We start from the raw sequence: 27068 nt of genomic DNA, 5'->3' as shown, positions 1-27068 counted from the left end.
ATCCTGAGATAGCTATAAAGGTACAAAATATCTTTCACAAAACTTGGTTTGTAGATAGAAGGCTATATTTATTTAATGCACAGCAATTTTTATCTGTCACATCTTTAACAACTTTAACAAAGAAAAAGTTGCAACAAATTGTTTAAAACCTGACTAATCATGGATGCTGCAATAACTTTAAACTATATTACATGTAGAAATGCATTTACAAGTGTGTAATAATAACACTGTCTTATAGGGGACATTTGATTGCTAAGCAATAGTTCAGTTACAATTTCATTGACATACCATTACCTCAGAACAAAAAGTGGTTAACTACATTCAATTTGACATATTGTCACCTCAGTGCAAAAACTGGTTAACTCCATTAATTTGTTCTCACCTCGGTGCAGAAAGGGATTAACTGCATTGATATACTGTCATTTCAGTATAGTATTCAGTTAACTGCATTGACATATTGTCACCTCAGAGTAATTAGTGGTTAACTACATTGACATACCGACTTCCACTTTTTCTGTGCATGCTGTTTTGCGGGCAATTTGTGGCCAGATTTTGCTTGGAAGTCATGGTTTTCAGCTAGTTTTTAGGATATTTGCACCAACTATTTCGTGGGGTGATTGCAGCAACTTGTTCACGGGAAGGCCACAACTACTTGTTCACCGGAAGTTCATGGCAACTTGTTCACAGCAAATCTAATTTGCTTGACTGTGAAATGTGAACACTTAAAAATGATCATCTGGCAAATATTTATATCAGATGTATCAAAAGTGTTTGCGGCATATTTGCCTGATATTCATGGCATGATTGCAGCAAGTGTTAGTAGCAAACTATAATTTTTCTGTGTGGGTAGCTTTGACATAGAGAGGAATTGGTAAAAAAAAATTTTACATTGACAATATGATTTGTTGTACCCCCTGAACATTGAAGTTGTAAGTGGGGGTATACTGGTTTCAGGTTGTCTGTCAGTCAGTCTGTCTGTAAACACAATCTTGTGCGCACCATATCTCCTCATTCCCTTGACGCAATTTAACGAAACTTCACTAAAACAATCAGTCACAACAGTAGTTGTGCATGGTGCATGTTAGGTGCTTTTAGAAAAAGATGTGCAGAGTTATGGGACTTTGTTTTTTGTTACTATACTATATACATAGAGTCTGCATATGCAATTTTGTGCGCATCTAATCTCCTGAACCCTTGCACACAATTGAATGAAACTTCTCACAAGTAATCAGTACCAATCCTAGTTGTGCATGGTGCATGTTAAGTTCTTTTAGTTTACATATTCTACAGATTTATGGGACTTACTTTACTATATACATAGTCTGCATATGCAATCTTGTTCGCACCTAATCTCCCGAACCATCACAAAAATGATCAGTACCAACCTAACTTGTACATGGCACATGTTAGGTTTTTTAGAAAAATATTCTGCATAGTTATGACAGTTTGATTCTTTTTACTATACTATATACATAGAGTCTATATACATACAGTCCACATAATTATGCAGTCTTGTGTGTGTCACAAATTGTAATTTGCAGTGAGTTAGTGCATGCAGGGGGTTCATTCATCACCTTCAGTGATAGCTCTAGTTAATACTGACTAAAGATGTTAATTGCCCAACAGTAGCTTTGTTTTTATCTTAGATGCATTGTTGACTAAGGTAATTATTGTTATAATTGATGTTTTATTCCACTTTCGTTGCAGTGCAGCTTGAAAATGTGTGGCTTGTTTGAGAGTGACCTGGTAAGGCTTTATTTATGAAATGAATAATGGTTTGGGTAGTGTGTACATGGGCATGCTTTCAATGTAAAAAGGTCTATACTTTAATCATATAATCACAATGTATTTCATAATTAATTACTTGACCCACAATTCATGTTTATAGTTAAAGTTTTGTTCACAATTTTGACATCAACTAGGTCAGAAGTCAGTGTTGCTATTGGAACTCAGGTGTTAAATTTGTGTCTCATTATGTCTCCCCCAGGAGACATATTGTTTTTGCCTTGTCCGTCCGTCCTTCCGTCGGTCCGTCCGTCGGTCCGTCCGTATGTCACACTTCATTTCCGAGCAATAACTGGAGAACCATTTGACCTAGAACCTTCAAACTTCATAGGGTTGTAGGGCTGCTGGAGTAGAGGACCCCTATTGTTTTTGGGGTCACTCCGTCAAAGGTCAAGGTCACAGGGGCCTGAACATTGAAAACCATTTCCGATCAATAACTAGAGAACCACTTGACCCAGAATGTTGAAACTTCATAGGATGATTGGTCATGAAGAGTAGATGACCCCTATTGATTTTGGGATCACTCCTTCAAAGGTCAAGGTCACAGGGGCCCGAACATTGAAAACCATTTCCGATCAATAACTAGAGAACCACTTGACCCAGAATGTTGAAACTTCATAGGATGATTGATCATAAAGAGTAGATGACCCCTATTGATTTTGGGGTCACTCCTTCAAAGGTCAAGGTCACAGGGGCCCGAACATTGAAAACCATTTCCGATCAATAACTAGAGAACCACTTGACCAAGAATGTTGAAACTTCATAGGATGTTTGGTCATAAAGAGTAGATGACCCCTATCGATTTTGGGGTCACTCCATCAAAGGTCAAGGTCACAGGGGCCTGAACATGGAAAACCATTTCCAATCAATAACTAGAGAACCACTTGACCCAGAATGTTGAAACTTCATAGGATGATTGTACATGCAAAGTAGATGACCCCTATCGATTTTGGGGTCACTCCATTAAAGGTCAAGGTCACAGGGGCCTGAACATTGAAAACCATTTCCGGCCAGTAACTTGAGAACCACTTGACCCAGAATGTTGAAACTTCATAGGATGATTGGTCATGAAGAGTAGATGACCCCTATTGATTTTGGGGTCACTCTGTCAAAGGTCAAGGTCACAGGGGCCTGAACATTGAAAACCATTTCCGATCAATAACTAGAGAACCACTTGACCCAGAATGTTGAAACTTCATAGGATGATTGTACATGCAAAGTAGATGACCCCTATCGATTTTGGAGTCACTCCATTAAAGGTCAAGGTCACAGGGACCTGAACATTGAAAACCATTTCGGGTCAGTAACTTGAGAACCTCTTGACCCAGAATGATGAAACTTCATAGGATGATTGGTCATGCAGAGTAAATGACCCCTAACGATTTTAGGGTCACTCTGTTAAAGGTCAAGGCCACAGGGGCCTGAACATGGAAAACCATTTCCAATCAATAAATTGAGAACCTCTCGACCCAGAATGTTGAAACTTCATAGGATGATTGTTCATTCAGAGTAGATGACCCCTATTGTTTTTGGGGTCACTCTGTTAAAGGTCAAGGTCACAGGGGCCTGAACATTGATAACCAGTTCCGATCAATAACTTGAGAACCACTTGACCCAGAATGTTGAAACTTCATAGGATGATTGAACATGCAGAGTAGATGACCCCTATTGATTTTGGGGTCAGTCTATTAAAGGTCAAGGTCACAGTGGCCTGTTCATGTAAAATCATATTTTGGAAATAACTTGAGAACCACTTGACCTACAGTGTTGAAACTTAATAGGATGATTGGACATGCAGAGTAGATGACCCCTATTTATTTTGAGGTCACTTGATCAAAGGTCAAGGTCACAGAAGCCTGAACAGTGACTTGAGAACCACTAGGCCAAGAGTGTTGAAATTTAGCGGGATGATTGGACATGCCAAGTAGATGATCCCTATTGCAGCCAACCATCAGTGTCTCTTTGACTTTTGCTCCTGACCCCTATTGACTTCTTGCCTATAGGACTTTGCATTGGGGGAGACATGCGCTTTTTTACAAAAGCATTTTCTAGTTTATTTTGTGTCAGGTGCATAACTTAATAACCATTCCATGTATTGACTTTAAACTTGATGTATAGGGAAGTGGCAAGAAGGCAATTTGCCCAGTACATAAACCAGGCCGGTAGGTCAAAAATCAAGGTCACAAATTGAGCTAAAAGGTCAAATTTGCTCTGCACATTTTATTTTCACCTTTTGACGCACCTAGCTCAAAAAAGTATTTAATATAAATGGTTGAAAACTTGCATAAGTCTTAATCATGATATAAACTTGCACACCTCTGATTGTTTGGCCGGCTCCACCCCCTATTTTTAAAGTTATGGCCCCTGAAATAGTAAAAATATGCACATTTTCACCTAATTATGTGCCTAGCTTAAAAAATATTTAATGTAAATTCATGAAACCTTGCTTGAGTCTTTATCATGATGTGACCTTTCACACATGGTATTCTTCTTGAGAATCTTTTTACTTATTACAGAGTTATGGCCCTTGAAATAGCCAAAATAGTGGATTTTTAGTTTGTGATGCTCATAGCTCAAAAATATATGGCCTAGAATAATGAATCCTTTTCATAAAATGTTTGTTTAGCCTAAACCCCATTAACACAGCAATTGTTGAATTATTGTGAAAAATGTACCAATGGGGGGCACAACCAGTGTCCTACAGACACATTATAGTTTAAACAGAATCTGTTGGCATGATGCAAAGTTTGGAAACCTGTCTTTTGTGGAATTGCCACATTTCTTGATTCTCTTTTCTTTCCACCAATTAAAAATTGGAATGTTATTACAAATGATATTTGAATATTAGTAGGTGTTTAAAAGAATTAGCAAATGTAGATGTTCAGACATGCAAATTCAAACCCAAACGTTTAAAAAAACAATGTATGGTCCAATGTATATGTAACATAAAGCTGTGTATATATCATTGAAAAACATCCGATCATTAGGTTATGCTGCTGTTGAGATCATAAGTCCCATTCTAATAATTGTAATTAGTATATTGTGTTGCATGGCAACTCCTCATTTGCCTTTGTTTTAATGTTAGTTGCTATATTTACAGAAAATAAAAAAACCGAAAAGGTTTCATATAATAAGTCTTTTATTACAGCCTTTTCACAGGCAACCTCAGCTTTCAAAATTTATATGAAATCTGCTTGATTTCAGGTACAGTACAATTTGGTGTCATGTGGTTTGGATGCAGTAGATTCTGCAGCAATGCATCTTACAAGTAGCAAGAGAAAAAAGAAAAAGGGTGGTATTCTTGGCTGTGGTCCATCACTTTCTGCATTGTTTTCAAAGAAGTCTAGAAAAAGGAAAAGTTCAGCACCAAAATTAAAACCAAAGTCAGGTATATATGTACTTTTCAAAGCCAAATATCTACTTTTCACCATAACCTTAAACAAAGCAGGATATTACTTTTCACCATTACCTAAACCATAGCCAGGTATTTACTTTTCTACACAACTTTAACCAACGTAAGGTATTTACTTTTTACCACCACATAAACTATAGCCATTTATCTACTTTTCACCGTAACCTAAACCATAGCAGGGTATTAACTTTTCACCACAACCTTTGCCAAACCAAAGTCATTTACTTTTCAAAAAGCCATCATCAGAAGTCTTTTTCACCATAACCTGATCCAAAGCCATTCTGACTTTTCACTACTGTAACAACATTAACCAAAATGAGGTATTAACTTCTCTGCTGTGTAAACTAAAGTCAGGTACTTACTTTTCACAACAGCCTTTTTTTGATTTATTATTATTTACTTTTCACCATAACCTAAACCAAAGCAGTGTTTTTACTTCTAAGCAAAACTTTAACCAAAACAAGGTATTTACGTTTAAGCACAACCTTAACCAAAGCTATGGGCATTTACTTTTCACATCAACCTAAACCAGAGTGAAGTGTTTACTTTTCAACAAGACCTAAATCTAAAGCAAGTCAAACTTAACCAATGCCAAGTATACTTTTCACCACAACTTAAGAAGAAGCGACATACTGACTTTTCACCACAACCTAAACCAAAGCGAGGTATTTACTATTCACCACAACTTAAACCGAACAAGATATTTAACCAAAACAAGGTATTTACGTTTAAGCACAACCTTAACCAAAGCTATGGGCATTTACTTTTCACATCAACCTAAACCAGAGTGAAGTGTTTACTTTTCAACAAGACCTAAATCTAAAGCAAGTCAAACTTAACCAATGCCAAGTATACTTTTCACCACAACTTAAGACGAAGCGACATACTGACTTTTCACCACAACCTAAACCAAAGCGAGGTATTTACTATTCACCACAACTTAAACCGAACAAGATATTTACTTTTCACAACAACCTAAACCAAAGCTAGGTATTAGATTTTCACCACAACTTAATCCAAACAAGGTATTTACTTTTCACCACAACCAAAACCAAAGCCAGGTACAGTCTAACCTGATGATAGCAGTCATCAAAGGGACTGACTGAAAGTGACCACTCTAGACAGGTGACCTCAATATTCAGGTTTTCAATATAGTTTTAATGTTAATTATGCTTAATATGTATTTAAGATGTATTGTTTAACATAATGTACTAGTTTTTGTAACATGGTATAGCTTAGTAAAACGGACATGTTTTAAATTATGTTATTTCACACACAGCTCATACAAAGCTGATTGGAGCAGTTTCTCTTTTCAAAATATATCATTGCTTCTGCTTTCTTTTCTTCAGGAATGGGTCCTGTCTCATAAATTGGGATAAGAACTTTTAATACTATATTAATAAATATGCTTTGGAAATATGTTAACAATGCATCACTAATGCACAAAATATTTTGATTTGTGCCAGTTTTGTGCAAGTCATATTGCTATGAAGGGTTTTTGTACCCCCCCCCCCCCCCCGACAACAAAGTTGTAAGGGGGGTATACTGGTTTCAGGTTGTCTGTCTGTCTGTCCGTCCGTCTGTCCGTAGACACAATCTTGTGCGCACCATCTCTCCTCATCCCCTTGACACAATTTACTGAAACTTCACACAAGTGATCAGTAACAACAGTAGTTGTGCATGGGGCATGTTAGGTTCTTTCAGAAAAAAAATTGCAGAGTTACGGGACTTTGTTTTTTGTTACTATACTATATACATAGACACAATCTTGTGCGCACCATCTCTCCTCATCCCCTTGACACAATTTAATGAAACTTCACACAAGTGATCAGTAACAACAGTACTTGTGCATGGGACATGTTAGGTTCTTTCAGAAATTTTTTTTGCAGAGTTACGGGACTTCGTTTTTTGTTACTATACTATATACATAGACACAATCTTGTGCGCACCATCTCTCTTCATCCCCTTGATACAATTTAATGAAACTTCACACAAGTGATCAGTAATAACAGTAGTTGTGCATGGGGCATGTTAGGTTCTTTCAACAACAAAAATTGCAGAGTTATGGGACTTTGTTTCTTGTTAACATACTATGTACATACAGTCTGCATATGCAATCTTGTGCGCGCCTAATCTTCTGAACCCTTGCACACAATTTAATGAAACTTCACACAAGTGACCAGTACCAACCCTAGTTGTGCATGGTGCATGTTACGTTCTTTTAGATAAATACTCTGCATAGTTATGGGATTTTGTTTTTGTTACTATACTGTATACATACAGTCTATGTACATACAGTCCACATAATTATGCAATCTTGTGTGCGTCAAATTGCAATGTACTGTGTCAGTGCATGCGGGGGGTTCATTCATCACCTTTAGTGATAGCTCTAGTTTCAAAACAAACAAGATTGTTATCCAAGACTTTTTTCAATGATAGGCAACTTAACTACCTTGGATTTTGTTAACAGCAGTACAAAAGAAGAAACAGCACCTTGTTTTGTTACCACAGAAGAGACTAAATAACTGTTAATTTAAAGTGCATTTTGCTGACTTTTATACTGGCTGCTGACTGTGTTAGACAGGCTTACACTATTATATAATGCTCATTATATAGGGAATTCAAGTTGTTGTACCAGAAGCTGGCAGTTCTAAAATGGGTAACACTATGTCATGGTGTCCCTTTATTTCATTATTATAGTTATTCTGTAGAGTATGTGTTACTGAAACTCTGATTTAGGGCATACATGGCCCTCTTGTTTTAGCAGTTATGTCTACCATTTATATAGTAATATAAAAGTATAACTTTTATTCCAGTTGATGCTGAAGATTGTGCAGATGGTGCTGTCCTGAATCCTGAGATATTGGGTAAGTCTAGCTGAATGTTAGTAACAGGAGGCAACTTTTGTTTTTTCATTACTTTCATGAAGTGTCTCAAGAGATTCTATTTTTCTGCTCCCTACACCCGGCCCTGTGAAGAAGAGGATGTATATTGCTTTGCTCATTTTCAGTCAGTTGGTCTGTCTGTCCTTCAGTCCATCTGTCTATAGACTATTTGGTTCCAGATCATGACTAATGATTACTTGGCATCAAAGTGGTCAAGTCTGATAGGATGACTGTTGTCAGAAGCAAAGTTATTTCGGGGATCAGTAGATCAAAAGTTAAGGTTACAGTTTCATTGAGACTGAAAACAGTTCTTGCTTAATAACTAATTTAAAAGAAAGCTTTGACCTACATTTGTCAGATTTCATTGGATGATTACCTCTGGTCTGTGGATGACCTTGTTTTTGTTTCTGGGGTCAAAAGGTCAAGATCACAGTAACAGAGAGACTAAAAACAGATTCTGCTGAATAATTAGAAAATGCTGTGGCATACACTTGACTAACGTCATAGGATGATATATGTAGCGTGTGCTCAGTAGGTATACCCTATCATTTTTGGGATCAGAAGGTCATAGGTCTAGGTCAGTCACTAGAGAGTGCAAACAGTTTCTTCTTAATAAGTAAAGAATGCTTAGACCTATAGTTGTCAAACTTCATAGGATGATTGCCTTTAATCAGGAGATGACACCTGTTTGTTTTGGGGTCAGTAGGTCAAAGCCAAATTGACTTCTACATTGAAACATGTTTCCACGTAATGAGAACACTTTGGCCTGCAGGCATCAAACTTCATAGCATGATTGTCTGTTTTTAGTAGATAATCCCAATTTTAGGTCAAAGATCATGACCACAGTGATCTCAAAACTGAAAATGGGAAGGCCATCATTGGAGGCATACATGTTTTACAAACAGCTGTCCTTACATATATGTTTGATGCAAGACATTTTAAACATCTAAGGAATGCATGACTGCCTCTGTACAGCAACACTGGAAGAAATGTGTTTATTGTACAGAGTCTTGTGTACTGGAAGGATTGTTGACCTTTTTAGCTCGACTTTTCGAAGAAAAAGTAGAACTATTGCACTCGCCCCGGCGTCGGCGTCAGCGTCGCCATTGGTTAAAGCTTTTGATAAAGTCAAATATCTCTGTTACTATCAAAGCTTTTGACTTGAAACTTAAAATACTTATTTACCATCACAGTCTACACCAGGAGACACAATCCCCATAACTCTGGTTTGAATTTTGACAGAATTATGCCCCTTTTTAACTTAGAATTTTTTGTTGAAAGTCAAATATTTCTGTTACTATTAAAGCTTTTGACTTGAAACTCTAAATAGTTATTTACTATCAAAGTCTACACCAGGAGACACAATTCCCATAACTCTGATTATAATTTTGACAGAGTTATGTCCCTTTTTAACTTGGAATTTTTTTACTGGCAAAGCTCTAATTCAGAGTCAAGCACGGAGAAAAGCCGAGCGTGTTGTCTTATGGACAGCTCTTGTTAGCAAGGCATTTGCTCTGAATAATGGCAACAGACAATGGTTGGATTGTATGAAATTGTAAAAAGTTTTTAGGGATGGGAACGAATATTCGAATATTCGAAAATCGGTCGAATAGTCGAATATAAAAGTAAAATTCGAATATTCGTAAATTTTGAAACAGAGAATAGCCTGTATTGATTACGGCAATATTTCTTTTTCTGTATATTTTGGTTTTTCAAGTCTTAAAAGTCTTCTTGTGGGAGGGTAAAGTTGGATTTATTGTTATTGTAGTTCTACTTTCAAATTGGTAGATGATTAAATTTACTTGAAATATTCTTGCAGACATGTATGGAGTGCTGGTCTAGTGGTAAAGGTGTCAGTTACTCAACCCAGATGTTGTGAGTTGGAGCCCCACTCGGGTCACCTTTGACATGATACAGTAAATTCACACATGACTTCTTACTCCATCATTAAAGCTGGAAGTGATCATTGAAATGATACAATAAGTTGGCACATGGCTTCTTCCTCGATCATTAATGCTGGAAGTCATTATAGTACTTTAATTTTATTGGTTTTACTTTAAACTTCACAAGAAAACCTCAACAAAAACAGTTTTGTTTCAGATGAAGCTGATGCAGTTGACAGTGCAGATGTTAATAAGTCAGTTGAAGACGGAGGTAGTGATCTTGTAAAAGACAGTGCTGTTGATAGTACAGATGTGAAGATGTCAGTTGAAGACAGTGGTAGTGATCGTGTAAAAGACGATGCTGTTGATAGTGTGGATGTTAAGGTGTCAGTTGAAGACAGCAGCAGTGATCGTTTAAAAGATGATGCAAAAAGTTCAATAAGAAAAAGAAGTACTAGCAGTCAAGGAAGTGCTTCTGGTTCAAGTAAACAGAAAGGTAGTTAATATTGAACTTAGCAGTTCTGCACCATTGTCTCATCCTCAAGTCAGTTTGCATGTCGTCAAGCCATTATCATGTAATTCTGAGCAGCAACTAAATATTTATCCATTTATTAGTCCCCTAAAGGTGTTTCACAGGAAATTGCTTATGGTTTGCCCCCTGTCTGTCTTTCTGTCTGTGCATCCATCATTCAGTCAGTCAGTCTGTCAGTCACACAAAAACAGATCCTTTGATAACTGTAAAAAGTACTTTTTATGCCCCCGAAGGGAGGCATATTAGTTTTCAACTGTCCGTCCGTTCGTTCATTAGTTCGTTAGTTCATTAGTTCGTTCATCACATTAACTTTTTGCATGAAGGCACTTTACTCGCGAACCACTGCACCCAGGGCCTTCAAACTTCACATGCTGATAGTACTTATTGAGTACACCACCCCTACTGACTTTGGGGTCATCAGGTCAAAGGTCAAGGTCACAGGGGCCAGCGTTAACTTTTTGCATGAAGGCACTTTACTCTCGAACCACTTCACCTAGGACCTTCAAACTTCACATGCTGATAGTACTTATTGAGTACACCACTCCTACTGACTTTGGGGTCACCAGTTCAAAGGTCAAGGTCACAGGGGCCAACGTTAACTTTTTGCATGAAGGCACTTTACTCGCGAACCACTTCACCCAGGACCTTCAAACTTTACATGCTGATAGTACTTTATGAATACACCAACCTTACTGACTTTGGGGTCACCAGGTCAAAGGTCAAGGTCACAGGGGCCAACGTTAACTTTTTGCATGAAGGCACTTGTCTCGCGAACCACTTCACCCAGGACCTTCAAACTTCACATGCTAATAGTACTTATTGAGAACACCACCCCTACTGACTTCGGGGTCACCAGGTCAAATGTCAAGGTCAAAGGTCAAGGTGCTGCGGGGGCATTTGTCACCATTAGTGACAGCTCTTGTTTTAATGTAACTTGGTACATGGATAGATGGCAATATAGATTATATAGGTATTATTTTTTTAGTTGCTGTGACTACAAATAGGAGTATGACAAAACATTTTCAGAGAACATTAAATTACAAGATATTTTTTCATGATACTTTGTAAATAGGTAGATGACAATGTTGACAATTTGCACATTTGTTACAAAAAAATATTTCATAAAACCTGACTCTTAGATGGTAGGTTGTTTGGAAAAATCAATACACATGTTCTTTAGTTAAGTTTCAGTATAAAAATGTGGCATGAATTGCAGCAAATTTTAGAAATGCCTTTCCCGGTAGGGAACTTTTATTGCTTGGCAGTAGTCTTGTTCTGTCTGCTTGTTTCTTCTTTTTTTCTGCAGGAAATTTCAATGCACATGTGTGTTATTCTATAAAGAAAAAAACACTTTACTATGTGAGATTTGTTGAATAGTAAAGTGAGATTTGTTGGAATGATTTTTAATTATTATTTTACATTTGATAGAATGAAATCCAATTTTTTCTTAACCTTCAGCCTGATGGCAGCAGGTGATTCTGCCTTTGCGACCAGTGCAGACTAAGACCAGCCTGCACCAGTGTACAAGCTGATCATGGTCTTCACTGTTCGCTGTTGAGTCAATACATTTTCAGTGAACACCCCTTCGAAATAATAAATGGTATTGTCCAGATAGAATGATGGATGAGTCTATTTTAGAAATTAAGCAAGGTAAAGTTTAAACAAACAGTTTTGAAGTATAAGAATTTTAAAAGTGTCTTTTGGCTTTTCATTGCTTTTTTCCCATCATCTCTAGTTGAGATTGTTTTCCTAACACCAGCAGTGTTTCTTTTCCTAACACCAGCAGTGTTTGTTTTCCTAACACCAGTAGTGTTCATTTCCTAACACCAGCAGTGTTCATTTTCCTAACACCAGCAGTGTTCGTTTTCCTAACACCAGCAGTGTTTGTTTTCCTAACACCAGCAGTGTTCATTTTCCTAACACCAGCAGTGTTCATTCCCCTAACACCAGCAGTGTTTGTTTTCCTAACACCAGTAGTGTTCATTTCCTAACACCAGCAGTATTCATTTTCCTAACACCAGCAGTGTTCGTTTTCCTAACACCAGCAGTGTTTGTTTTCCTAACACCAGTAGTGTTCGTTTCCTAACACCAGCAGTGTTCATATGTATTTACAGATGATCAGATGATGGCAGTTATATCTCTACAACAGTTACGAGGACAGTGGAATGTGTCAGATAAATTACTACAATTGCTGGGTATTGCAAAAGAAGACATAGAGAAGTTAGACTTTACAAAGGTAGGGTGATAAGTTTTTTTATATTTATCACCACAAAGATGGTATAGCTCTGGTTTGATGTAACTTAAAATTATGCCAGTTATTCAAAAAAGTTATCAGATAATGAACAAAAAATAATAGTTTTTGTTAAATTATGTTAATTAACAAAAAACCTTATTTTTTAACTTCCCAAAATTGCAATAATTTTCAAATTCCACAGTTATTTGACTGACAGAAGTGTCTAAAATTGTGCCTGTAAATTGCATTGATATGTTGAAATGTTTACAAATTAAAATTGAATTATTATCAGAACAAGTGAAATGCTATCATTTTCCTTCATCATGCTACTTCCTAAAAGTTGCGCGTTTGCTAAAAATGAGAATATGCCATAAGTAATTATAAGTTAAATCATTATGGTTAAATTATTGATCAAGATATTCCTTTGCAGTAAAGCATTATATTACAAATGTCATGAATTTCCACACGAGAGAAAGGGAAAAGTTGAATGTTCCTTCTTTTCTTTTACTCGATTGTTTCTGTTTATATTAAAGGACCAGAGTGTTGTATGTACAGTGATTGTACTGTGCTGGTTAAGGAAACAGTTTTCACACAGACAAGAGGAATGGCAGATGATAGAAACTAAAGCCTTGGCTTGGATCTCGTCACAGAACCTTAACACACCAACAGAGGACCTGATTAAACAGACAACACAGGCTTTCTGGCCGAAATGAAGTTATGTTGAAAGAAAACCACAAATTTGACACTTATTACCAGCAGTAATACTTTTAAAGTGGTACTATTCAAAATTTATGTCATTTTCATAAGTATGAAGAACATACTTTCATTCCTGTAGTTTTAAAAAACAGAAAAATGCTTAGGCATGTGCTACAGTTACAGGTAGTGGCTTTTCATCAAACATTATTATAGGGTGTAATATATGTACAAATGCTGTCAACAGAATTTGTTATAATACCTATAAAAATTTGATTTCAAATAGAACTAAGCTGAACATAGTAGCATAGTCTTAAAATATCAAGTTTGGTAATTATGTCTCCCACCACACAGTGGTGTGGGAGACATATTGATTTACTCCAGTCTGTGTGTGTCTGTGTGTCTGTCTGTCACAAAGCTTGTCCGCTCTCTAAGTCGAACATTTCTCATCCGATTTTCACCAAACTTGAACAAAATGTGTTTGACCATGAGATCTCGGCCAAGTTCGATAACTAGCCAAATCGCTTCAGGCCCTTTGGAGTTGTGGCCCTTGAATTACCAAAAATCTGCCTTTTTACTCTTGTCCGCGCTCTAATTCAAACATTTCTCATCCAATCCTCACCAAACTTAAACAAAATGTGTTTGACCATAAGACCTCGGCCAAGTTTGATAACTAGCCAAATCGGTCCAGGCATTTTGGAGTTAGGGCCCTTGAATTATCGAAAAATCTGCCTTTTTACTCTTATCCGCACCCCAAGTCGAACATTTCTCATCCGATCTTCACCAAACTTGAGCAAAATGTGTTTGACCATGAGACCTTGGCAAAGTTCGATCACTAGCGAAATCGGTTTAGGCATTTTGGAGTTACGGCCCTTGAATTACTGAAAAATCTGCCTTTTTACTCTTGTCCGCTCTCTAAGTCGAACATTTCTCATCCTATCTTCACCAAACTTGAAAAAAATGTTTGGCCATAAGACCTTAGCCAAGTTCGATAACTAGCCAAATCCGCCCAGGCTTTTTTGATTTATGGCCCTTGAATTACTGATTGGTTCCACTCGTCCAGACCATCTAATTGGATCCACTCATCTAAGCCATCTAGAGACACTAAACGTTTTTCATAGGGGCAGTTGTGGGAGACATGCGCTTTTCTCAAAAGCATCTCTAGTATTGATTTATGACTTTGGGTATTTTATGGATGTGTGTATGTCTTAAATTTTTTCATGTAGTGCCAAGCCTCTTGAGGATTACAGTGAAATGTTTATCTGGAGTGGTGCCACATTAAGATTTTTATGAAATATTCATCTAAAGGTCTGTCCCTTTAAAATAACAATAAAATGTTCATCTGGAGGTCTATCACTTTAAAATGACAAAACAAAACAATATTCACACACAGGGGTTGCTCCATTAAAACAACAATAAAGGATTCATCCTTTAAAAGAACAATGGAGTATTCATCTGAAGGGGTGCTCCTTTTTTTATTAATGGAGTATTCATCCAGAGGGGTGCTCCTATTTTGATTAATGGAATATTCATCCAGAGGGGTGCTCCTTTTTTGAACGATGGAATATTCATCCGAAGGGGTGCTCCTTTTTTGAACAATGGAATATTCATCTGGAGGGATGCTCCTTTTTTGAATAATGGAATATTCATCCAGAGGGGTGCTTCTTTTTAGCTCACCTGTCACAAAGTGACAAGGTGAGCTTTTGTGATCGCGCGGCGTCCGTCGTCCGTCCCTCCGTCCGTGTGTGCGTGCGTGCGTGCGTCCGTAAACTTTTGCTTGTGACCACTCTAGAGGTCACATTTTTCATGGGATCTTTATGAAAGTTGGTCAGAATGTTCACCTTGATGATATCTAGGTCAAGTTCGAAACTGGGTCACGTGCCATCAAAAACTAGGTCAGTAGGTCTAAAAATAGAAAAACCTTGTGACCTCTCTAGAGGCCATATATTTCAAAAGATCTTCATGAAAATTGGTCAGAATGTTCACCTTGATGATATCTAGGTCAAGTTCGAAACTGGGTCACGTGGGGTCAAAAACTAGGTCAGTAGGTCTAAAAATAGAAAAACCTTGTGACCTCTCTAGAGGCCATATTTTTCATGAGATCTTCATGAATATTGGTCAGAATGTTCACCTTGATGATATCTAGGTCAAGTTCGAAACTGGGTCACCTGGGGTCAAAAACTAGGTCATTAAGTCTAAAAATAGAAAAACCTTTTGACCTCTCTAGAGGCCATATTTCTCAATGGATCTTCATGAAAATTGGTCAGAATGTTCACCTTGATGATATCTAGGTCAAGTTCGAAACTGGGTCACATGGGGGTAAAAACTAGGTCAGTAGATCTAAAAATAGAAAAACCTTGTGACCTCTCTAGAGGCCATATTTTTCATGAGATCTTCATGAATATTGGTCAGAATGTTCACCTTGATGATATCTAGGTCAAGAACAATACTGGGTCATGTTGGATCAAAAACTAGGTCAGTAGGTCTAAAAATAGAAAAACCTTTTGACCTCTCTAGAGGCCATATTTCTCAATGGATCTTCATGAAAATTGGTCAGAATGTTCACCTTGATGATATCTAGGTCAAGTCGAAACTGTGTCACGTGCCATCAAAAACTAGGTCAGTAGGTCTAAAAATAGAAAAACCTTGTGACCTCTCTAGAGGCCATATATTTCACAAGATCTTCATGAAAATTGGTCAGAATGTTCACCTTGATGATATCTAGGTCAAGTTCGAAACTGGGTCACGTGGGGTAAAAAACTAGGTCAGTAGGTCTAAAAATAGAAAAACCTTGTGACCTCTCTAGAGGCCATATTTTTCATGAGATCTTCATGAATATTGGTCAAAATGTTCACCTTGATGATATCTAGGTCAAGTTCGAAACTGGGTCACGTGGGGTCAAAAACTAGGTCATTAAGTCTAAAAATAGAAAAACCTTTTGACCTCTCTAGAGGCCATATTTCTCAATGGATCTTCATGAAAATTGGTCAGAATGTTCACCTTGATGATATCTAGGTCAAGTTCGAAACTGGGTCACATGGGGGTAAAGACTAGGTCAGTAGATCTAAAAATAGAAAAACCTTGTGACCTCTCTAGAGGCCATATTTTTCATGAGATCTTCATGAATATTGGTCAGAATGTTCACCTTGATGATATCTAGGTCAGGAATGATACTGGGTTACGTGCCATCAAAAACTAGGTCAGTAGGTCTAAAAATAGAAAAACCTTGTGACCTCTCTAGAGGCCATATTTCTCAATGGATCCTTATGAAAATTGGTCAGAATGTTCACCTTGATGATATGTAGGTCAAGTTCGAAACTGGGTCACGTGAGGTCAAAAACTAGGTCAGTAGGTCTAAAAATAGAAAAACCTTGTGACCTCTCTAGAGGCCATATTTTTCAATGGATCTTCAGGACAATTAGTCAGAGTGTTTACCTTGATGATATCTAGATCAAGTTTGAAACTGGGTCACGTGGGGTTAAAAACTAGGTCAGTAGATCTAAAAATAGAAAAACCTTGTGACCTCTCTAGAGGCCATATTTTTCATGAGATCTTCATGAATATTGGTCAGAATGTTCACCTTGATGATATCTAGGTCAGGTTCGAAACTGGGTCACGTGGGGTCAAAAACTAGGTCAGTAGGTCTAAAAATAGAAAAACCTTGTGACTTCTCTAGAGGCCATATTTCTCAATGGATCTTCATGAAAACTGGTGAGAATGTTCAGCTTGATGATATCTAGGTCAGGTTCATAACTGGGTCACGTGCGGTCAAAAACTAGGTCAGTAGGTCGAAAAATAGAAAAACCTTGTGACCTCTCTAGAGGCCATATTTTTCACAAGATCTTCATGAAAATTGGTGAGAATGTTCACCTTGATGATATCTAGGTCAAGTTTAAAGGTTGGTCACGTGCCTTCAAAAACTAGGTCATTAGGTCAAATAGTAGAAAAAGCTTGTGAACTCTCTAGAGGCCATATTTTTCAATGGATCTTCATGAAAATTGGTCAGAATTTTTTATCTTGATGATATCTAGGTCACATGTGCTCAAAAACTAGGTCACTATGTTAAATAATAGAAATAACGACGTCATACTCAGTTCAACACTTGGTCATGTGGGGATAGGTGAGCGATTCAGGACCATGATGGTCCTCTTGTTTTGAACAATGGAATATTCATCTGGAGGGGTGCTCCTTTTTTGAACGATGGAATATTCATCCGAAGGGGTGCTCCTTTTTTATGCCCGCGAAGGGAGGCATATAGTTTTTGAACCGTCTGTCGGTCTGTCAGCAATTTTCGTGTCCGGTCCATATCTTTGTCATTCATGGATGGATTTTCAAATAACTTGGCATGAATGTGTACCACAGTAAGATGACGTGTCACGCGCAAGACCCAGGTCCGTAGCTCAAAGGTCAAGGTCACAGACGTTAAAGGGCATATTTCATGATAGTGCAATGATGGGCATGTCCGGTCAATATTTTTGTCATTCATGCATGGATTTTAAAATAACTACGCATAAATGTGTGGCACAGTAAGACGACGTGTCGCGCGCAAGACCTAGGTCCGTAGGTCAAAGGTCCTAAACTCTAACATCGGCCATAACTATTCATTCAAAGTGCCATTGGGGGCATGTGTCATCCTATGGAGACAGCTCTTGTTGAACAGTGAAATATTCATCTGGAGGGGTGCTCCTTTTTTGAACAATGGAATATTCATCTGGAGGGGTGCTCCTTTTTTGAACAATGGAGTATTCATCCGGAGGGGTGCTCCTTTTTTTGAACAATGGAATATTCATCCGGAGGGGTACTCCTTTTTTTGAACAATGGAATATTCATCCGGAGTGGTACTCCTTTTTTTGAACAATGGAGTATTCATCCGAAGGGGTGCTCCTTTTTTGAACAATGGAATATTCATCCGGAGGGGTGCTCCTTTTTTGAACAATGAAATATTCATCCGAAGGGGTGCTCCTTTTTTGAACAGTGAAATATTCATCCGGAGGGGTGCTCCTTTTTTGAACAATGGAGTATTCATCCAGATGGGTGCTCCTTTAATAGAACAGTAAAATGCTCACATGGAGGAGGGCTCCTTTAAAAGAATCTGAAGAGGTTCTCCTTTAAAAGAACAATAAACATAAGTAAGGAGTCATATTCATAAGAAGTGAAAATTGCTGAAAATTACGGTTTTTGCAATATTTAGTGCATGATAATAATTATAAAGGTATGAAATATATTTAGCTCACCTGTCACAAAGTGACAAGGTGAGCTTTTGTGATCGCGCGGTGTCCGTCGTCCGTGCGTCCGTAAACTTTTGCTTGTGACCACTCTAGAGGTCACATTTTTCATGGGATCTTTATGAAAGTTGGTCAGAATGTTCATCTTGATAATATCTAGGTCAAGTTCGAAACTGGGTCACGTGCCATCAAAAACTAGGTCAGTAGGTCTAAAAATAGAAAAACCTTGTGACCTCTCTAGAGGCCATATATTTCACAAGATCTTCATGAAAATTGGTCAGAATGTTCACCTTGATGATATCTAGGTCAAGTTCGAAACTGGGTTACGTGCCATCAAAAACTAGGTCAGTAGGTCTAAAAATAGAAAAACCTTGTGACCTCTCTAGAGGCCATATTTTTCATGGGATCTGTATGAAAGTTGGTCTGAATGTTCATCTTGATGATATCTGGATCAGTTTCGAAAGTGGGTCACATGCCATCAAAAACTAGGTCAGTAGGTCAAATAATAGAAAAACCTTGTGACCTCTCTAAAGGCCATATTTTTCATGGGATCTGTATGAAAGTTGTTCTGAATGTTCATCTTGATGATATCTAGGTCAAGTTTGAAACAGGGTCTTCTGCGGTCAAAAAGTAGGTCAGTAGGTCTAAAAATAGAAAAACCTTGTGACCTCTCTAGAGGCCATACTTGTGAATGGATCTCCATAAAAATTGGTCAGAATGTTCACCATGTTGATATCTAGGACAAGTTTGAAACTGGGCCACGTGCCTTAAAAAACTAGGTCAGTAGATCAGATAATAAAAAAAACCTTGTGACCTCTCTAGAGGCCATACTTTTCATGGGATCTTTATAAAGGTTGGTCTGAATGTTCATCTTGATGATATCTAGGTCAAGTTTGAAACTGGGTCAATTGCGGTCAAAAACTAGGTCAGTAGGTCTTAAATTATTAAAATCTTTTGACCTCTCTAAAGGCCATATTTTTCAATGGATCTTCATGAAAATTGATCTGAATGTTCACCTTGATGATATCTAGGTCAGTTTCGAAACTGGGTCACGTGCGGTCAAAAACTAGGCCAGTAGGTATAAAAATAGAAAAACCTTGTGACCTCTCTAGAGGCCATATTTTTCATGAGATCTTGATGAAAATTAGTGAGAATGTTCACCTTGATGATATCTAGGTAAAATTAAAAACAGGGTCATGTACCTTCCAAAACTAGGTCAATAGGTCAAATAATAGAAAAACCTTGTGACCTCTCGAGAGACCATATTTTTCAATGGATCTTCTTGAAAATTGGTCAGAATTTTTATCTTGATAATATCTAGGTCAAGTTCAAAACTGGGTCACATGAGCTCAAAAACTAGGTCACTATGTCAAATAATAGAAAAAACGACGTCATACTCAAAACTTGGTCATGTGGGAAGAGGTGAGCGATTCAGGACCATCATGGTCCTCTTGTTTAAAAATTACAACATATAAACTTTGTAAATATATAGAGGATATTTGTTTGTTTTGAGTTAATATGGAATATATCTCACTGAGAAGTGAGAAAATGTGAAAATTTTCTCACTTCGATGAATATTCTCGAAAAACAAACAAATTTTCTTTTTATTTTATGCTCAGTTACGTTGAGATTTGCATTTTGCAACTGATTTAATCTCAGTGCGGGAAACAGACGCGTGTAAACAGACATGACGTCAGACGTGCTGTGACGTTATAAAGACGCATGCAACATAAAGTTCCATTTTGTTTTATTTTTTGCTGCATAACGGTATGAAATTCTCTTTAAGTAAAATAATTTGAATCGAGAAATATACTTTAAAGAACAAAGTGCGACTACAATTTTCATCCTGTTTTAAGCAAATAATTTAAAATTCATACACAATGTAATGAGGGGGCGGAGCTATATCTCTCACAGTGTGAAAATATAGATTTCATATTTTCAGTGTGTGTGATGAGATATGGAAATATTTAACTGATAGAATACAGTATTTCATTAGTTAGCATAAAATAAATATTTTTACAATATATCCAGTATACTGGTATTTGAAATTATTGCTACTGTATATTATGAAAAATAGTTATTTTTATTAATTGTCTGTTGTATTAATAACTTATATTTTTACACAAACTCTCCTGTATTTTCTTACAAAATGGTCTCTACTCTAAAGATATGGTTATACTTTTGAAAATTAAAAAAAAAACATGATCTCATAATTAAAGTTATCCACTGGCTATTTTTCACTTAAATATTTTATATTTAGATATTTACATATTTACATCAGAAAATCCTCACCAAATACATTTAACTTTACTAAATGTACAAATTAAATGTGCATGTAGAGCTAAATTTATAATTTAAAGTCATGCAGTAACAGTCGATTGTTAAAAAAACTTCCAGTTTTTCAGTGGTAGTACACATTTATACTGTGCTCAATTATACATGTACGAGGGTTGATCCAAAAGTAATGACACTGCGTCTATGGTGCGCTTATTCATCTGAGTATAACAATAAAATTACATCAAAATGTACACAAATTCAATTCTGATAATATGGCAAAATATTTATTTCCGGCGTTTTTTTCGTTTAGAATGCACATGAATTCAAGAAATACCACTGACGCTATGTCGCCGCACGCTAAAATATTATTGGTTCATTAATAAAACTGTCAAATGCAGCCACTGATCTTTATCAAAATAACGCGCTGAATCATATGAAATTTTTACAACGTGACATCACGTATCTCCGCCGTTTGCTGTTGAAATTTTATTGACGTCATGGCTCGTTGAAAATATCTATGCAGTGTTAACGCTTGTTTATGCTGAGATCAAGTATGTCGATTTCTGACAAAACACCACAGCGCGCTGTTCTGCGTTTTTGTTTTAAGTTAGGAAAATCACTGTTAGAGGCCATGCAGACGATATATAACATATATGGACCAAAACAGTGAACAAGAGACTAGTATACAGGTGGTATGAGCGTTTCAGGGACGGTGTCGCCAGAGAACCTTAAGACCTGTGATTTTGGCACCGTTTGATTTTGCGCTTTTCCTCATCTGAAAGATAAACTCCAAGGGGTCCATTTTCAGGACTTTGATAATTTGAAAATATATGTAAAAATGTATTTGCATCTCTTTCAAAGGACTGTTATGTTGCTGCTTTCTGTAAATGAGTGAACAGACATGAGCGCTGTATAGAAACTCTAGGACAATACTTTGAAAAGGAATGAATATTGATAGCAGTCGGTACGAAACGTCGTCTCGGACGTCAGTAACGCCAGTGACGTGCAGCGATCGCTGCAAGTTTGCCTTCCCTATATGTCGATATCGTTAAAACTATGCAACATATCTTATTGATATTTTTTAGACAATATTGCAAATAGATAAAGGTACTTCCATATGCATTTTTGTTTATTTCCTTTCATTATACACGCTTTTACAGCTACAGTGACATTACTTTTGGATCAACCCTCTTACATGTGTACAGTGTGTACTATTTTTAACCAGAGAACTATAAAATTTATTTTTATAGCTCTTTGTTTTAACCTAATGCACACATAAACTTGTTTAATTTTATGTTTACAAAAACTATATGTAGTATTTGTTAATGTTTTCAAAATACAAAATTTGAGTATACCTTTAAGTTTAAAATAGCGCCTGTCTTAAATGAATTGTGTATACTCAAAGGTACCTGGCTAGGCATGTTTGCATTGGGAATTAAAACAAGTGGTCTTCAGAGGCAGGTGGTTGTTACTTTAACTTTATACCATTTATATTAATTTTATCAATGTTAATGGGAAACTAAGAAGTTGTTTTGTAGTAGCTTAAATATCTGTTGAAGGACTGTTGAACATTTTTGTATGTCTCTGTTTTCAGAGAAGTGCATTTATTTTTGTTTTCAGTATGCTTCTGAAACCTGATCAGGTCTAATACATGGTTTAAATTTTAATTTTAATGTGGTGTAATGGTTGAAAGGGAGGAGTTTACAGTAAAATAAAATGCAACACTTGTTTTCAAAACCGAAAAGTTCTGTTTTATATGAATATTAAGATTGCCTTATTATAGTTCTTTCTGTAATTCACATGTAGCTTATTTGTTTATTATGATGGTTGTAATATATCATGTCATATCCTGTAATTTATTACTATTCTTTTATGCATTGTCTTTTTATACACATTATATACATAATGTCTTTCATGTATATACTTCATAAGTACCATTTTATTTTTAATCCAACATGCAGTATAACATATACAATAATGCCCTACTCCTGCTTCTTCCCTGTTCCAAGAAGAGGGTGTATGTTTTTGCTCATGATGGTCCATATTGTAGTTTGGTAGTTCTGTCTTCAGGTAATTTGGTTTCCGATTGATGACTAGAGGAGGCCTGAGTCTTTGGCGGTTAAACCTCATAGGATTAAGCATTAATGAGCTGTGCCATGAGAAAACCAACATAGTGGCTTTGCAACCAGCATGGATCCAGACCAGCCTGCGCATCCGCGCAGTCTTGTCAAGATCCATGCTGTTCGCTTTCAAAGCCTATTGCAATTAGAGAAACCGTTAGCGAACAGCATGGATCCTGACCAGACTGATCTGGATCCATGCTGGTCGCAAAGCCACTATGTTGGTTTTCCCATGGCACGGCTCTTTTGGTTTGAAGATGACTTCTATAATTTTTGAGGTTAAGGTCACTTGCACAATTTTAGGCTGCTTTTTTTTTTTTGGATAAATTTGCACAACATGTTTTATTTAAATGAAGCTCACATTTACTGTGGTCGGTAAAGCTGCATGCCTATAGATTCATGTCAGACAGTCATAATTCATAAAAGGTTTTCTAAAGTTATCTAGAAAGAATTTTTTTTAAATGATCCAATGTGTTTTAAGAACTTTTTATCTGTAGTAACACTCTGAGTCAATATTTTAAAAAAAGACACAAAACTTATTGCCACTTTTGTAAATTGATTTATTTTGATGTACTTTGTATTATACACTTGAAATGTCTTATTTTAACAAATATGAACTATCAGTTTCAATACTGAGTATGAATTGTTATCTAGCTGTTTTAACCCTTACCCTGCTAAATTTCTATAATGAACTTGTCCACCTTTCAGTTTGGACAGTACCATTAACTGTTCAAAGGGTGCTTACCAAAAAGATACTGACTGAATGGCGAACAGTGCAGATCTTGACCAGACTGCATGGATGTGCAGGCTTATCATGATCTAGACTGATTGCAAAGGCAGAATCAATTGTGTTCAGCATGATAAGGTTTAAAACGTTTTTAATTTTAATGTTGTTTAGGTAGCACTTTCTTTTAATGTAGTTTTTTAAATTGTTTTTAAAAAACTTTCATCCGAAATCCGCCCAAACTTTGTTTATGTGCATTGAGAAAAATTCTTTATTTGTATTTGCAAATTTTTGTTTTCTTTTTTGAACAAATTCTGCATAATAAAGAACTCAGATTGAATATGTATTATAAATGTATATGAGCCGTGCCATGGGAAAACCAACATAGTGGGTTTGCGACCAGCATGGATCCAGACCAGCCTGCACATCCGCGCAGTCTGGTCAGGATCCATGCTGTTCGCTTTCAAAGCCTATTTCAATTAGAGAACCTGTTAGCGAACAGCATGGATCCTGACCAGACTGCGCAGATGCACAGGCTGGTCTGGATCCATGCTGGTCGCAGACCCACTATGTTGGTTTTCTCATGGCGCGGCTCAATTATTATTTACCTCTGTTTTATGTTGTGATCTTATTAACACAAATTTTCTGCCTGCTGTTAACATCATTTCAAATGCAATATTTATGAACAAATCCTCAAAATATATTCAAGGTTGTTTTATTATATACTGTCAGAATAGTGGCAGGCTAGCTTGTAGATTTGCCTTTCTTCACCTGTCCATAATGCATGCCCCTTAAATCTTCAGTCATGGCAGAACTTGTTCAAAACTTATAACTGGTCACCCATGATGTATGGTGACTGTAAAGAATGGGGCATTTGAAAGGGATTATAGTTTGTTTGAGTTATCATGGTTATAGCCTTCTGTTATTCTCAATCCTGAACATTTATTGAGATCCCATCTTATGGGACTCCTGTATCTAGTGTATTATACAAGTACTCAAGATTCTGGTATTTAAATGTGAAGATCAATTACTCTTGATTGAATATTTCAAATATTATCTCCCTTTTTTGTGCTAAATTTTAGTTTTTCTCCTTTCTAGTATTATAATAATATTTCAGTTTCTGGCAATTTACTTTGAAAAAAAAAAAACACCATATATAATGTGACTAAGAAATTTGTTTATTTGTTTAAAATACCAGAATCTAATACTTTGTCTTACTTGAATTTTAGTGACTTTCAAGAAGGCACACAAATGTCTCAGTCTTTGCAGAGGAAAGACTAGCATCAATTATGAATAACAAGAAAATATTTATGTACTTTGGAATCATCAATATTTATGTGGGACTAATTTTCGTGGTTGCCTCAGTCCATGGAATTAAATCTCAACGAAGAAACAAAATTCCACTCATTTCATCTTAAAAACAGTTGAAATCCATGAATTAAAATCCCCACAAAATAACTGTTTCTGACAAAACCACGAAATTTCATGCCCACGAAATTAAATGATTTTACAGTATTTCATTACTTCTATATTTTTAATTTAAAAAATGTCTGCTGCCAGTTAAAATAAAATCATTATTATAATAGATCAATGTTTGTAGTTGTACTTCGCCTGTCAGTATATGTTTGTATAGTGTGACTCTTTAGCTCTGTGCTCACTGCTCGGTGAGTTATTATGATACCCCAGTGTGCGTCATTGTGGCTTGTCAATCATTTACTGTTAGATCTCTCTTTGTCACAATCTTAATGATTTAAAGGATGCATTAAAGGACCTTCATGGCGGCCTTTTTATCATACGTACGAAAAATCTGAAGTTTTTCGATTCCCGTGGCAGCCATGTTAGTAGTTACTATAGCAAGAAGGTCACAGTGACGCTGTACTGCACACCAATCGTGGTTTCAACACGCATTTTCATCGTAATATTCTTCAAAGTAAAAAACAGTCATACGGTCACCAAACTTGATCAGAAGCAAGTCAGAAGGTCAAGGTCAACCTAAGGGGAGCGACTAAGGCTCATTTGGGCCTCTTGTTAGGATGTTTTGTAAAGCCCATGTTTCAAGACAAGTTTAATTATTAACCCCTATACATATGGACAATAAATGATATACATTGTATTCCGATTGTTATACACCATTTTGGTTATTAATAAAACCCGGCCCGGCCTAAACCACGGAAATAGCCGATTCCGATTGTACGGAAACCACCGAAAACTTACGGACGGAAGGCTAATATAATTACGAATGATATCGTGTCGAAATACATATTTAGACACTGAACTTTATGATGCCCGCAGGAAGTCGTTATACCCAGCGTTGTTTTGACGAGCCGTCTAATTAGTTCCCGAAATTTTGTATCGTTATCATTATATACTATTTTGTAATCACGTTTTGTCCAAAAAGTTGTTATATTTCGAAGAAAAGAATTCCTTTCGGGCCTCAAAGAGTTTTTGTTTCACCTGTGCATTTCCCAAAGCCTAAATAATTCTTTATGTCCGGTAACATGCCTAAAAATAGGTAGTAAATAGGCAGTTTTTTTTTATACTTTTTTGTTCAATGAGACTTTACGGAAATTATTTTTATGTAAAAAAATGAATACGAATAATTTCTAATATCACTGACATATTTCATATTTTAAAGAATAGAATGAGCAGTTTTTTTTAAACTTTTTATTAAAAATTAAAAATCTCAAAGACCATAAAACATTTAGGGTCATGTAAAAAATTTAGGATAGGTCGGGATACCGATTACATACGAAGAATGCAGCGTTGAATATTGAAAAGTTTTACACACGGTACCCCATATTTTTAAAATATTCCTGTATAAATATATAGAAACAAATACTGAGATAGGTTTGTTCACGCAGTATTCTGAGTATCTCTTGAACTTAGTCGACTGAATTGACGTACGATGAAAGTCACACATTGAATATATTGTGGTACATTGCAGTTTGTGGCATAGTCTTTGCACTTTCGATAATCGATTTCATATTCGGCAGGTTGCTATGATGTTTTAACATCTTTTTTTTTCTTTTCTTTTTTTAGCTCACCTGTCACATAGTGACAAGGTGAGCTTTTGTGATCACGCAGCGTCCGTCGTCCGTCCGTCCGTGCGTGCGTGGGTCCGTGCGTCCGTAAACTTTTGCTTGTGACCACTCTAGAGGTCACATTTTTTGTGGGATCTTTATGAAAGTTGGTCAGAATGTTCATCTTGATGATATCTAGGTCAAGTTCGAAACTGGGTCACGTGCCTTCAAAAACTAGGTCAGTAGGTCTAAAAATAGAAAAACCTTGTGACCTCTCTA

The 27068-nt window shown here is 36.6% G+C and overlaps 1 protein-coding gene across 4 annotated transcripts in view; it reads left to right on the top strand.

Annotated features, from left to right (window-relative positions):
* The window catches only part of LOC128555067 (von Willebrand factor A domain-containing protein 5A-like), a 150222-nt gene extending 124866 nt beyond the window's left edge, over positions 1-25356 (top strand). For 3 of the 4 annotated variants that reach the window (XM_053536424.1, XM_053536426.1, XM_053536422.1), the window contains 6 exons: positions 1708-1746; positions 4990-5173; positions 8014-8064; positions 10183-10461; positions 12612-12733; positions 13264-25356. In XM_053536424.1, coding sequence (XP_053392399.1) covers positions 1708-1746; positions 4990-5173; positions 8014-8064; positions 10183-10461; positions 12612-12733; positions 13264-13443 — 855 coding nt within the window. In that variant the 3' untranslated portion in view covers positions 13444-25356. The remainder of the gene's footprint in view (positions 1-1707; positions 1747-4989; positions 5174-8013; positions 8065-10182; positions 10462-12611; positions 12734-13263) is intronic. The other variant, XM_053536425.1, reaches the window with a different exon arrangement.
* The last annotated feature ends 1712 nt before the right edge of the window (positions 25357-27068 follow it).

The sequence above is a fragment of the Mercenaria mercenaria genome, chromosome 2, assembly GCF_021730395.1.
Source record: "Mercenaria mercenaria strain notata chromosome 2, MADL_Memer_1, whole genome shotgun sequence".
Lineage (NCBI taxonomy): Eukaryota > Metazoa > Mollusca > Bivalvia > Venerida > Veneridae > Mercenaria > Mercenaria mercenaria.
This window is presented reverse-complemented; position numbering and strand designations above follow the sequence as displayed.